At 43.4% G+C, this 13,645-nt stretch overlaps 1 protein-coding gene across 1 annotated transcript in view; it reads left to right on the top strand.

Moving 5' to 3' along the window:
* DDHD1 (DDHD domain containing 1) overlaps nucleotides 1-8,742 on the top strand; it is a gene marked incomplete at its 5' end in the record, with an annotated part of 34,771 nt that extends 26,029 nt beyond the window's left edge. Inside the window, 4 exons of the mRNA XM_008937904.1 lie at nucleotides 3,268-3,417; nucleotides 4,218-4,470; nucleotides 5,649-5,831; nucleotides 8,561-8,742. Coding sequence (XP_008936152.1) covers nucleotides 3,268-3,417; nucleotides 4,218-4,470; nucleotides 5,649-5,831; nucleotides 8,561-8,742 — 768 coding nt within the window. The remainder of the gene's footprint in view (nucleotides 1-3,267; nucleotides 3,418-4,217; nucleotides 4,471-5,648; nucleotides 5,832-8,560) is intronic.
* Between the last annotated feature and the right edge of the window lie 4,903 nt (nucleotides 8,743-13,645).

Below are 13,645 nucleotides of genomic sequence, written 5' to 3'. Positions count from 1 at the left end.
AGGAGCACTGAAGGATGATGGCTCATCAGGAAGCCAGTCCAGCTTACTGAGGGTCTCTAGCTTGGTGAAAGAGAACTGCTTTGTAGATACCAACTACCTGCACTAGCTATTCACCACAAATGCTTGATCCACAAATTACTCTGGTCTGTGAGATGCATGAGACTGGAGTCTTTGGTCCCTGATCTCCTTAGGCTGTGTTAGGTGATGAAATGGGCATGTACAACTGTAATGAAAAAGGTTTGCCACTGAAACAACACCCCATTGTAATGTAAAACTTACAAGTGCAGCATTCTCCACGCCAGCTGTGTTAGGGGAGGAGGAGCTAAAGGCTGAAGAGGCTGAAGATCATGAGAGCATGGGGAATGATGCAATACCTACCTCTTTTTGACTCTGATGCATGAAAGTAATGGTGTTGTAGGATGGTTTTCAGTCACAGTGGGGAAGGGGGGGGCAGGACATACTGCAGTTGCTCCCCAGTCCTGAAAAGGAAATGAATTTCAGTCTGGAAATGACAATGTGCTGGCCCAAAGGGTTACAGAAACTCTTGCTGAAGAAGCTCCAGCTTGTACTTGACCTTGTGGTTTCTACGTAGCATCATCTGACAGTAAGAACAGCTATCACAAATTACTTGTAAGATACTAGTGATTTACCACACGTCCAGGAATTACAAGAGCTTAATGAGATGCTGACGTGCAGCCTTATCTGAGAGGAGGAAGCCTCTAAACAGAACACAGAAATGTGCTGTGATAGTTCAACACACAACACCCAGTTAAATTCCCCATGTGGAACTGGTATGAGTCTCCATTCCCTGTGTCTGCCAAGGCTGCAGAACGTCCCTGGGTGCAGGAACAGGCAGAGGCTGCTGCAGAGGTCTGTATTTCCTCACTCCAGGAGGATGTTTGGGAATCTCCAGGCTGAAAGACAGTACAGAAATATGGATTTTAATCACCTTGTGCCTTGTGTTTACCTCCACACTCACCTGTGCACAAAAGAGCTGTGCTGCCTCACTTCTCTTGGTTTATTCAGCTCTGAAAATACTTCAGTCTTAAGTTGAATGGATGACTATTTGGCTCAGCCTCTGCTGAAAATGCAAATAAATTCATTAAGTCTTCTGTTTGTGAATCATACCCAGGAGAAAAGCACTCTCCTGAATATTAAACCTTTCTTCTCTGTTGCTAAACACTTAGAGGAGAACGTGAAGTGCCCTGCTCCTGCTTCTAGGAGAAACACCCAAACTAATTAATGTTTTCTAGAAAGATTTTAGTCCTCTCTTCCCAGTAGGTTTCATCACATGACAGTCTTCTCAACAGCCACTTTGCAACAGTGCTGAGTCTCTAATGGCTGCAATTTAAAGGGCTTTATTTTTGGAAGACTTACTTTTGATTTTTAGCCTTCAGAGCTTTGGTATTGGTCTGGTGCCACCCGTTTAGGTACCCACCTACTGGTACTTTGTCTTTATAAGCATTTTCAGAGCTGGAAGACCATGTCGAAAGGCTCATGCATGTAAGAAAATACATAGTGAAGAACAGTGCCCTCCAAGAAGAAAGCATCTGTCTGTGGACACTGCTAATCCTGTGTTTATCAGTAGAAATGGTGGAACAAAAGCTGTGTGATCACTGAAACTATTTACCTTTGGAGATTTTTGCCTGCTTTGTAGTTGCCTCAGCTCAATTCATGAAAGCATCTTTTAAGCATCTGCTAGCAAGTGTGTTAAGCTGGCAACCACTTTCTGATTTCTTTCTGAAGCAGAAAGACCAGAATTGTGTGCTCCAGGTGCTCAGCACAAGAGTATCAGATGGACAGGGTGAAAGGTTATTTATGCACTTTAAAGGATTACACTGTGAATATCTGTTTCTATTGTATCTGAAGATGAGAAAGCTTTTTGTCCAAACTGCAAAACTCTAAGGGTCTGTTAAAGCTTGATGATGAGAAAGGAGAGCAGCTTTGCACTAGAGTGACAATGGAGATGACAGAGCAGTGCTTTGCTGGAGACCTAAATGAGGGGTTTTTTTTTCCATTGAACTGGGACTTGTGCATTCTTTTGGAAGGAAGAGGCAGAGTACCCGTGCCAAGTCAGAGGGGGAGGAATGTTTTGTGCAGTGCTGGAATCTGACAGATGAAAGGGACCATTATTTCTACACCCTGGCCCTATGTGCTGCCATATGCTCCATGTGCATGGGAATCCAGGCGTCCTCCACGTGCACGCAGCAAGAATGAAGCAATTTCTCTTGCTGGTTTAGTAGCAGCACACGAAGAGTTGCCCAGTTGTAGTGCCCTGCAAACTGGACACTACTATTAGGGAAGTTGCAGTGAAGGTCTGATAATGGTAAAATAAATTTTTCATCTAAGAAAATACTCTAGAAGTTAGAAAGTAATTTTGACTTCTGAAAACATATTTGACTACAGAGTTTGACACTTGATGTTTCCAGGAGGTGATGTCTGAGGCTTGGAAATGGGATAGAAAGCCATTCACCTCTAGGTCACTGCTGAATCCCCACCCAGGCTCGTGGTGACCACTGCTGCATGTTCAGTGACCATTGTCAGCTGGGTTAGAAGTCACAGGTCAGGTTTTCTCCATTGCTCCTCAGTGTTAGAGGCAGTTCTCTTCCAGCAAAGCTATGGTTGATGTGAGAGCTGCCCACAGAGCCACTCAGCATGCTCTGCTCTGTTCCTAAAGTGTGATGTGGTGGCACCTTTGACAAGCATTGCTCTGTTCACTTAACACTAGGTGGTTTTAGGAGGTTGTCCATAACACCAGCCTCTATGTCTGGGTGACTACTAGGAGTATTCCATAGGTTGTCTTTAATACTCAGTGTAGATTACATTTCTACTTCCTCAATGGGTGTGTGTAGCAAAAGAAATCAAGGAGTACTCGGAGTAAGATTAAGGAGGTATGGAAAGCTTGAGGACATTTCATCAGAAATCAGACCTGAGTCTTGTGAAACCCAACACATTCTCTTAGTGTCTTCTGAATTCTTCTTCCTCCAGCTTTTCCAGTGTTGACAGACTTCTTTCAGTTCAAATGTCAGACTTGCTTTTCAGCGTTCCATCTGTGGAGCACCACAGCATTTAACTCTTCTCTCACAGCAAAAGGAAATAGGGAAACTCAATCTTCTTGTTATAGCGGTCTTCTCCATTTTGACTTACTAATTTTGTACGAGTCCCTCTGTTGAAACTGAGAAATCAGTTGAAAGAGAGAAATCAAGTCCAGCCATGTTAGAAAGCATTATTTGCATCCTTATTAACATGGATGAAATCTCTCTTTAGGTTGAGAATTTCTTCTGTATGGGATCTCCATTAGCAGTGTTTTTGGCATTGCGTGGCATCCGTCCAGGAAACAGTGGAAGTCAAGACCATATTCTGCCCAGAACAATCTGTAACCGCTTGCTAAATATTTTTCATCCAACAGATCCAGTGGTGAGTTTTAATTGCAGTTGCAAGCTTTTACCTTGACTGTTTTTAAGCATCAGCTTTGTGTGATCTTCAAAGCATGTGAGACAATGCATGTTCCAGCACAGGACTATTTGTTAATGATTATCATACAATGTTTTGGGGGTTGTAACTGTAGAATAACAGTTCCTACAAATAATTGCTTTAAATGCCATATACTTTGCTCCTCTTTTCATATTAATAGGTGTAAGGTTTTGAGATTTGCCTTTTTTTTTGTAAAGCCATAAGAAATAATCAAATGCAACTTGTTTTTAATTTGCTGCCTTCCATTAAACATCATCTGTCCAGAGTTACTACTGCTGTTAAAAAAGGTTTCACAACCAGTTTGCAAGATAATGTAGGAAAAGAAAACCCCTGGGTTTTTTTCCACAAGGGGTCCAGAGTTGTCAGAGGGTGGGATAGTATTTAGGAGGGCAGGATTGGTACAGCTTCACCCTGTCCTTACACTCTCCCATAGGCAACCAGAGTTTACTGCTCTCAAAGGGCCTTTGATCTTTATCACCTTGGCAACTTCTTTGATGCAAGCTTGATTTGGGATTTCATACTTACTGTAGAATTGTAATTTGGGGGTAATTTTGTGTTTAAACTCAAGCTGAATTTGAACATAAAGCGAACCAGAACATAATGCCACCATTCTGTCACTTTCTAGGCTTCACTTGTTAGAGATATTTTGGGTTTGAGGTTGGAGAGGGGGGACTCTATGGGAAGGGAACATGATCTCTTCAGTCTCAGCGCTCAGGATTTTCTTTTCTGATTTACTCTTGCAGGCCTATAGACTAGAACCTTTAATCCTGAAACACTACAGCAACATTTCGCCTGTCCAGATCCACTGGTACAACACTGCAAACCCTCTACCTTACGAGCATATGAAGCCAAGCTTTCTCAACCCAACAAAAGAACCTACCTCAGTTACAGACAGTGAAAGTGCTTCAACTGTACCAAGCCCAACCACTTCACCAGTCATGGTCCGACGCCACTACGGGGAGTCTATAACAAATATAGGCAAAGCAAGTATATTAGGTAATTGTTCTTTATGTCCTTTGGTTGATATCTAGGACTTTCTTGTAGAGCTTCACTGCTCTGTGTTGTGGTGTTTGAGGTGCAACCTATTAAGCAAACTATTGATGGCTGTTTCAGTTTGTTCTGTATAGGCATAGGGATTGTTTTAATCCCAGCTGACTCTGTGTAAGCTATTACAGTTACATTTTACTCATGATTTTACAACAGGAAATTCAGGCTGGTTTAATATGAAGTCTGTCCCCTTCTGGCTTTCTGATTCAAAATAAGCCCTGGTTTAAGTGAGCTTAAATTCACTTTCACTGGAGCTTATATTTGAGCGTGCACTTGTGGTGGTTGTTGACTCAAGGCTTTTCTTTAGCTCTCTGTGTGGGATTTGGAAGAAGAGCAGTGCCAGGAATCTTCCCAATCGAATAAGTAAAAGCAATTCAGGCCTTAAGTAGAAATATGTGATAGTTCAAAGCAGAGTTGCTTTTTGCTGTGTTACTATAGTAACTTTAATGGCTTGTCCATAAGGTGGCAGCAAAGTCGGAGAAAACATCACATATCTATTCTTAACTTTTACACCCCTCTTCCCGAGCAACCAAAATAGTCATAGAATCATAGAATGGTTTGGGTTGGAAGGGACCTTGAAGATCATCTAGTTCCAGTCCCCTTGCCATGGACACGGACATCTCCCACTGGACCAGGTTGCTCAAAGCCCCATCCAACCTGGCCTTGAATATTTCCAATGTTGGGAATATTGGAATCCTCCCTGGTCCTTTTAAAGGATGATAGAGAACTTCTGAATGTCCATAAGGGTGATGCCAACACAAGGGTCCTTCGTGAAAGGAATGGCAGAAGATACCATTGTTACAAAGCATTTTTGTCTGACTTTTTCTGAAAGAGGAATTACAAGCTGTCTGTAAAAGCACCAGATTTCTTGCTGCAGAAATATCCTCATGTATTTTTTTCCCCCCTACAGTTTCCAAATTATAGCCTTCACTTGTACACTAGATTAATCTCCTGATAAACAGTGTACACTCAAGTCAGATGAGCTGTTCCCACCCTAGAAAAGCACGAACAGTGTTTTCCTTCATCTGTCACTCAGCCCTAATTAACGGGCACTACGGTGACTTTAATTTGTGGGTTGATTCAGCTGTCCTTGTGCTTCTCTTTTGTTCCCTCCATGCTGCATTCAGGAGCTGCGAGCATCGGGAAGGGCCTGGGTGGGATGTTGTTCTCCAGATTTGGTCGATCCAGTACAACCACCCCACAGACACTGGAGACAGGAAAGGACGGAGCCGAGGGGGATGACAAGAAGGCCTCAACTGCTGGGACACCTCCTTTGTCACACAGCAGCTCGGGCTTCCTCGAACCCACAGGTGGGTGCTGAGGCCACCTTACACAACCCATGGAAGCAAGACCTTTAGTGGGCTCCACCTGTACATTGGGAGATGCTGGAAATACTCCCAGCAACATACGCTGCTATTTCATTGTGTTGGTTTGCTCTAAAGTGATAAGTGTGGAATCCCAGCCTGCTTTTTGAATCTCTCCAGACTGTCCAAGGATTGATTCTTTTTTCTCCCTTTCATGATTTTTTCCTCTTAAAGGAGGTTGGTAGAATCACAGAATGGTTTGGTTGGGAGGGACCTTTAAAGTCATCCAGTCCTCTGCCCTGAGCAGGCACATCTGCAGCTAGAGCAGGTTGCTCAGAGCCCCGGCCAACCTCACCTGGAATGGTTCCAGGGATGGGGCAGCAACCACCTCTCTGGGCAGCCTGGGCCAGGGGCTCACCACCCTCAGCAGCCAAAATTCCTTCTTTATATCTAGTCTATCTTATATATATGTTTGTTTGTACATATGCACCATGTATATACATGCATGTAAGAGCTTTGCTTACTGAGATCTGTGTCTCAGTAGATCCTGGACTCCCACAAGGAAAATCAATATAATTGCTGCAGAGAATCCCACCCACCATTTATCATAAAATGGATTTATTTAAATTTCCCCACACATTTTCAATTCTGAAGCAGTTTGGATTTAAAGGCATGCATGACTGGACACAAGCTGCCCTTGTCCTAATCTGAATTGCCCAGAGCAGAAAGTGCAGTTGGGGCTTTTTTTGGAAAAGTATAGGAACTTTACAGAAATTCATACTTGGTTTTATTTCTAAACTTCTCCTTGTTGCAAGGCGAGTGTTTTTTTTGCAATCTAAGGAGTCACAAGTATGTTGTATCTTATGATAACATTCACATGATACATTGCTGTCAGTTGATCACTGCTCATTTCAACAGATAACCTGAGTCAGTCTGTGAGGACAGAGGCTTGGTTTGAAACTCAAGGAAAGCAGAGTGGCATGAGAGTGAATATTGTGGAGCTACCTATGAGGTTCTTTCTAGGGGAGGATGGGCACGTTGAGAGCCTTCTGCACGGTTCCTGCATCCCTCCCTGCTGACAGCCCATCCCTGCTCCCTAGGAGAACGTGGAGCAGAGGCCAGCAAGGCTGTGAGCTGAATGATGCAATCCACAGCCAGAGGATTTGCCTCGGAGAGGGCGGGCGCTGGGCTCGGGGTGGCCTTTGGCTGCCTCCCAGGCTCCCGGAACGGCCGCTCGTCCGAGGCAGGCGCGGGCGGCCTTCCTGCGGGGAGCCTGAGGTTTTGGGAATCTATGGCTCTTACTGGAAATGACTGTGGCTGTCTCCTGGTGTTCAAAGGCTCTGGCTCCTTCTCCTTGCCATGGCTGTGCTCCTGAGAACAGCTGAAGGGCCGTTGTGCCCCGAGAGCTGCTGTGCCCCGGCGGCAGAGGCGGCGCCTGCGTGAGGCGCTCACGGAGCCAAGAATGAGAATTCCTTCAAACTGCCTTTGATAAATTGCTGCATTTTTGACTCGATATGGGGGTTTGGCTTTTGTAGCTAAGCAGGCTTTTTTAGTTTTTGTCCTTTTTTCTTCTGTTGTTCCTCGTAGAGGTTTTTCTAACTGCTCAAGTGCTTTAACAATAGGTTAGCTCTTGGCCCAGTTAAACACGCAGTGAAAATTGCTTTGAATGTGGTATTAATCAAAGCAGCCATTGAACTGAAAGAATAACTGCTGAAATATATTTGGGAATAATCTGGAAATGAGAAGGGATAGTGCTGTGTAGGGCCCACTGGTTTTCAGACAGGGCTTTTCTCCCTGTGTAGCCACTAAGGATGGGAGAAGTCCGTTTGCTTCAGAAAGTTCTGAGCATCCACCTTCTGAAAGTCAGTGTTTCCTAATGGAGCCTCTACATTTGCTGGATACTTCTGTGGAGTTATCAGATGGAGTATACATCATAGAATCACACCATGGTGGGGTTGGAAGGGACCTCTGGAGATCATCTCATCCAGCCCCCCTGCTCCAGCAGCTCACCCACAGCAGGGTGCCCAGGATGGTGCCCAGGCGGGTTTGGAATCTCTCCAGAGAAGGAGACTCCACAGCCTCTCTGGGCAGCTGCTCCAGGCTCTGCACCCTCACAGCAAAGAAGTTTCTCCTCCTGTTCAGGTGGAACCTTCTGTGTTCCAGTTTGTGCCCATTGGCACTGGGCACCACTGAAAATCAGAGTCTGGCCCCAGCCTCTTGCCCCCCATGGGCCCCTTAGCTCTTGCTCAGCATTGATCAGATCCCCTCTGAGGCTTCTCTTCTCCAGCTGAACAGCCCCAGGGCTCTCAGCCTGTCCTGGCACAGAGATGCTCTAGTCATCTATGTATTTATTATAATTAAATGCATTTATACCATTACTGTAAGGAAAACAGCTCTTTAAAAAAAGGCAGCTTTTCCCAAGCTTTAGGTTTAGTTTCTTTTCCTGAACTAAGCAGACTCCTGCATCAGGTTTGTGCTAAATGCATGTGCATCAAAACATATGTATGTATTATTAAAAATCAGTTGATTTAGGTGAGTGTACTGTTAAATGTAAGCACAGAGATATTCTATGCATTTTGTGCACATAAATGTAGGTATATCTAAATACATTTATCTGCATCATATTCTACAAGTAGAATCAGAACCCAAAGCTGCTGGAGAAACATGCTGGTGGGTTTTTTTCCTGAGCTGCCATAAAACCCTAACAATGTTTTTGTTTCTTGTTTAATTTCTAGTGGAACTGGAGCACAGGATTGATTTTGAGCTCAGGGAAGGTCTCGTGGAGAGCAGATACTGGTCCGCAGTCACTTCACACACTGCCTACTGGTCATCTCTGGATATTGCTCTTTTCCTGCTAACCTTCATGTACAAACACGACCAAGAAGATCCTGACAAATCCAATTTAGACACAATTTGAATTTTTGACTGGGGATGGGGCGGGATGGGAAAGGAAATTTTAAACCAAATGGCACAAAACTGACGTTTTACTGTTGAACTGCAGTATATATGGCATGGAGGTTTCAGGTTTAAGTGCATGTTTGGATTTTTTCCTATTTCTAAAGAGAAAAAAAAAAAAAAACAGATTTGTATTTAAAAGCACTTTATCGTTTTAAACATTTTGCAGTGCTTAATTAGACCTGAAAAGATTCCAAATTCCTGTTCACTTGGACTGTATAAAAAGCTGATGCAACACGTAGCATCCCATCAGCACGGTTGTGCAGTGTGCTTGGGTGACATACTTGTTAATGACCATAATTGCTGTTTAGTTCATTAAAGCATAAAAGATTAGTTGATTAAAAAAAAAAAATAAACAAACCAAACCTAAATTAATTTCCATTAACAAAACTCTGTGTTAGATACAAACCTAAAACTGCCATGTTCTGATGTTTTATGTCTCAGTAAATAACAACCAGTGGTGTCATTTTTCTAGGACTTTATTCAGCTCCACATCCTATTATCCACAGTACCATTGAAAGACCATTCTGACTGCTGGCTTCTGAGGGCATATTCTACGTGACACAGTTAGAAACTAATGCTGAAAAAAAAGCATGAAGCAAATATTTGAAAAACTGTAATTATAATTTATTATTATCTCTAAATGTTTCATTTTATTCCAGTGTATAAAACATTACTTTTTTACTGGTTTCTTTTGACATAATTTAAGAACCACATTTATTTTCTACAGTGTTAAGACTTTTTTCTCAGAAATACATATCTTTGTACTACTATTCAAATGAATATATGGACACTGTGGCACACTTTAAGTATTTTTTCATTAAAAATAAATATTTGTGGTTTCACACAAATGGCATCAGTCACGTTCTTCTCAAAGGTAAGTAACTACCTTTGCTTTTTAGGTGTTTCTCAGGCATAGGAAGGTTTCTGACTTCACATTAGACTTGGATTGCAGAGGATCCAGGAGTCTTTTGCTTACCATTATTAAATGTGTATATGTGTGCACATTTAAAAATGTATGTACATGTATATTTATGCTCAAGGAACCTTTTGAGAGGAAAGAGAGCAGCATAAAACAAACTTGGTGAGGCCTGAGAACACCAGAGCTTAGGTAAGGTTTGTATCTGAAACTAGTTCAGACCAAGTCAAGTGAGAAGTGTTGTGATGAAAGGGAATAATCTCCAAATGAAACACTAAAAGGTCATTGTTGAGATTTTGAAACAACATGGAAGGCTTTGGAGGAGAAGTGACAGATAGATGGCCTCTGAGCTGCCTCTGGCTGAGGTATTTATGGTCTGTATGTTTGGGTTATGGATTTAGGAATAATTATGAAGGGGGAAGAAACAATGTAAATTAAAAAGGAGGGGAAATGGGAAGGGAACAGGGTGACAGAAACACCACTCCTATAAATGCAGTGAACCACCACCCAACCCAACGAAGAATTTCAGCCCATGTAAAGGACCATGCTGCAGTGTGGATAGCTGAAAAAAAAACCCTTCTAGCCCTGATAAATTGTAACTCTCCTGCCTGAAATGTTTACTTTGGTTGATGGACAGTCAAAAAATGAAAACAACCCTCTGAAAGGAAGAGGCTTGACACCTCTGCTCCAGAAAACAGGCTTGGGTTTACATTGCTGCCTTTCCAGATAAGTCGTTTAATCAGCTCTTCCTAATTAGGAGAACTTAAACATAAAAGAAGACTCTCTTCTTATATTTAGAATGTGCCAAACATTTCCAAACGTGCATGGTTTGTGTTTCAGTACTTGGAGCTGGACCCTGTTGCTGCTGGATTATCCTCGTCCACTACTGGACCTACACTGGATCTCTCGTTCAGAGGCTGCAAACAGAAGGGGGTTGATTCCTGTAATTCTTGTGGTCTGTGTAAACTCTGCTGTTGTCCAGAACATGTTTCAGATTTATGGAATAGCTGCTCCTCTCACATCAGAACGTGCTGCTACTTGCTGACTGCTCTCCATATAAGGGATTGAGATCCTACTTTTCTGTACATCCCCCTTGGTAAGTCAGGGAGAAGACAGAGCTGAGGAGAAGGGATAAGAAGGACCAATACCTGTTCATTGCTTTGCATTCTTCTGAATTAATGGGCAGATATATTATTGAGTCTGTCCTAATTTGTAACTTCATGGAGCATTTACCAATCTGCAAGCTTAATTACAAACATAAAACACCTCGGAAGAATGAATGGAGATTTATCCTAAAGCGTATGCAAAGATGTTAACAATGCTGTGGGCAGACTTTTATCTTTCTAATCCTCAGAAAAAGATTTTCCACCCTCCAGCAAAGGTGAAATAGTATTTGAAAATTAAATTGGGAAGTTTTTAGGAAAAATGGTCGCCCCATTTCTGTTCTGCAGAGTGACACAGATGCAAGTAGGGTCACGTCTCTGCATGCTAAAGTCTAAATTTCATGCTTAAAACTTTCTGGTCAGGTGGTCTGGGGCATAATATGGAGCTGGAATGTCCTGGCTTCCAATTACTGACTTGTTTTCTTCTGCAGGAACGTTGTTTAGCTTTACAAGCTGTGGTGACTGGTGGTTTCTCTTGGGAAACCAAGATAAGACCCATACTGTGCTGTTGTCAGTCTTCTGACTGATACTGAGCTGTTTTGTGAAACTTGCCCTGGAGTAATTTGTCCAAATTTGATGCTCACAGTTCTTCTGCTACAAGGTTATTTTTGCAGATAATCAGCTTTTTTTTTTTTTTTCTTAATTCCATCTCATTGCTCCTAATTATCCTGTCATGGTTTGCCTCAGCCTCCCTTCCCCATTACATGCTCACTGCTTTTATTGCCCAGTCTGTGGAGTTAGAGGCCCTTGGCTTTACTTCACCATGCTAGTCTAGCTGGCAAACTTCAATTATTTTATCTCCTTTCCTCATTAATGTTATTAGACTGAACTGAAACGTGGTTTACATCCTCCTCCAGACATTACACCTGACTGCCACCTTTCTCCTTCATGGTTTTCTGGGGTCATGGTGCCCATTTCTCATGCCACTTGCCTATTGAGTTGACTCTGCCCATAGCTAAAACAGTGGGGATTGATTTTTTTTTGTCAAGTGGAGTTGATGAATCACTATGTCAACTGTTTGCAGTCAGTTAATGTACATTTGTGTGCCCTCTGCCCAGTAAGTTTCTTTGAAATCCGTTGTTTCCTGCTCTTCCCATTACTAGCTTGGGAATTTTCTGCTGAAGCTGGACACCAGGTGATTGACCTGTGGTGTTTTACAGGGTCATCTCCACCATCTACATCATACATCTTCAGTGACCATCAAGGTTTCAATAAACTTTTGCATACCAGGACCTGGTACCCAACTGCCACATGTACTGAGCTATTTCCAGTTTTCCAACCACTCTCTTGCTGGTTCCTCTCCATCTGCAATCGTAGCAACCACTTTTCATTGCTTCCCCAGAATCCATGTGTGTGGACTTTGCTGATCTTGTTGAAAGCTTTAAACTCTTTTTTTGTTAAATGTCACCTTTGTGATAATCCCGTTTTCTGGCTTATTGGATGGACTTCAGCCTGACTTTTTTTTCTTGCATTCCACATTTGATCTGCATTTAATTATCACCTTCCATAAGACCAAACTTCCTCTTGGTTTAGCTTTCCCCTCCCTTTTCCACAGGCATTTTTTACTACAGCTTATAAGAAGTGCAACTTAACCCACTGCAATTACACCTCTGATGTGTTTGATTTTCATTTCTGCTTTGATTTCTGCCCACTGGAATAGAAGCTTTCTTCATGCTGCTTCTATGAGGATAGGCTGAGAGGGTTGGGGTTGTTCAGCCTGGGGAAGAGAAGGCTCTGGGGAGATCTTCTGGTGGGATATCAGTGCTTAAAGGCCTGTCAGAAAGTTGGAACGGACTTTTGAGCAGGGTCTGTTGGGACAGGACAAGGGGGGCTGGTTTGAAACTAAAAGAGGGAGATTTAGACTAGAGAGAAGGGAGAAATTTTTGCTGCTGAGGGTGTTGAGCCCCTGGCCCAGGCTGCCCAGAGAGGTGGTCACTGCCCCATCCCTGGAACCATTCCAGGTGAGGTTGGCCGGGGCTCCGAGCAACCTGCTCTAGCTGCAGATGTCCCTGCTCAGGGCAGGGAGTTGGACTGGATGACCTTGAAAGATCCCTTCCCACCCAGACCACTCTGTGATTCTATGAACATTCAAACATGGTTTGTGCATCCTCAAGACATCAAGTGGAAACATTGAAACCCAGGAGGCACTGTGATCCCCAAGGCACCTTCTGAAAGCTCAGCATCAACAAAGCCCAGCAGGATGTGTTTGGCTTCCAGGATGGGTTTGCACGTTCTTCATTCACTGAATTTGTGTCTTCCACCAGTCAGCTTAACTCTGGGGCTGACTGAGCATTTTCTGTCACTCTCAAGGAGCTCTGGCATGTTAGTGAGCAGTGAATCTGGGCTGGCCTCTCCCAAGACTGGTTCCTTTCTCCTTGGGCTTCGCCTGCATCCCTGGAGGTCCATTTGGCCCACGCTTTGCTGTGGATATCACAATGGGTTTTGTCTCACTGCATGCCATTGCAGAAGCACTCCAAACTCCAGGCACAGCTCCTGATGCTGACGGTGTGCTGACAGGCTCTCCTCTTCCAAGGAGTAAGAGAAGTCATAACACATGGAGAGAAATGCCTGGCTATCGAAGTCTCAGTTCACCCTGGAGGTCAGTGCCCTCTGGTCTCATTAGAAAGCAAATTCCATCATCAGCAATTTCCCCTGATAATTCCCTGTCTTCCCAGCTGCAACTGCAGCAGCTCTTGGCTAGCAGACCTTGGCCAATCTGAGAGTGAAAAGTCAATGAGTCCCTTGCAAACATGAGATGTCCCAGAGGCAATCTCTTGTGGTTT

Source organism: Merops nubicus, unplaced genomic scaffold (assembly GCF_000691845.1).
Source record: "Merops nubicus isolate BGI_N331 unplaced genomic scaffold, ASM69184v1 scaffold15823, whole genome shotgun sequence".
In the NCBI taxonomy this organism is placed as follows: domain Eukaryota; kingdom Metazoa; phylum Chordata; class Aves; order Coraciiformes; family Meropidae; genus Merops; species Merops nubicus.
Note: the sequence above shows the minus strand (reverse complement) of the source record. Positions and strands in the feature narration are given on the sequence as shown.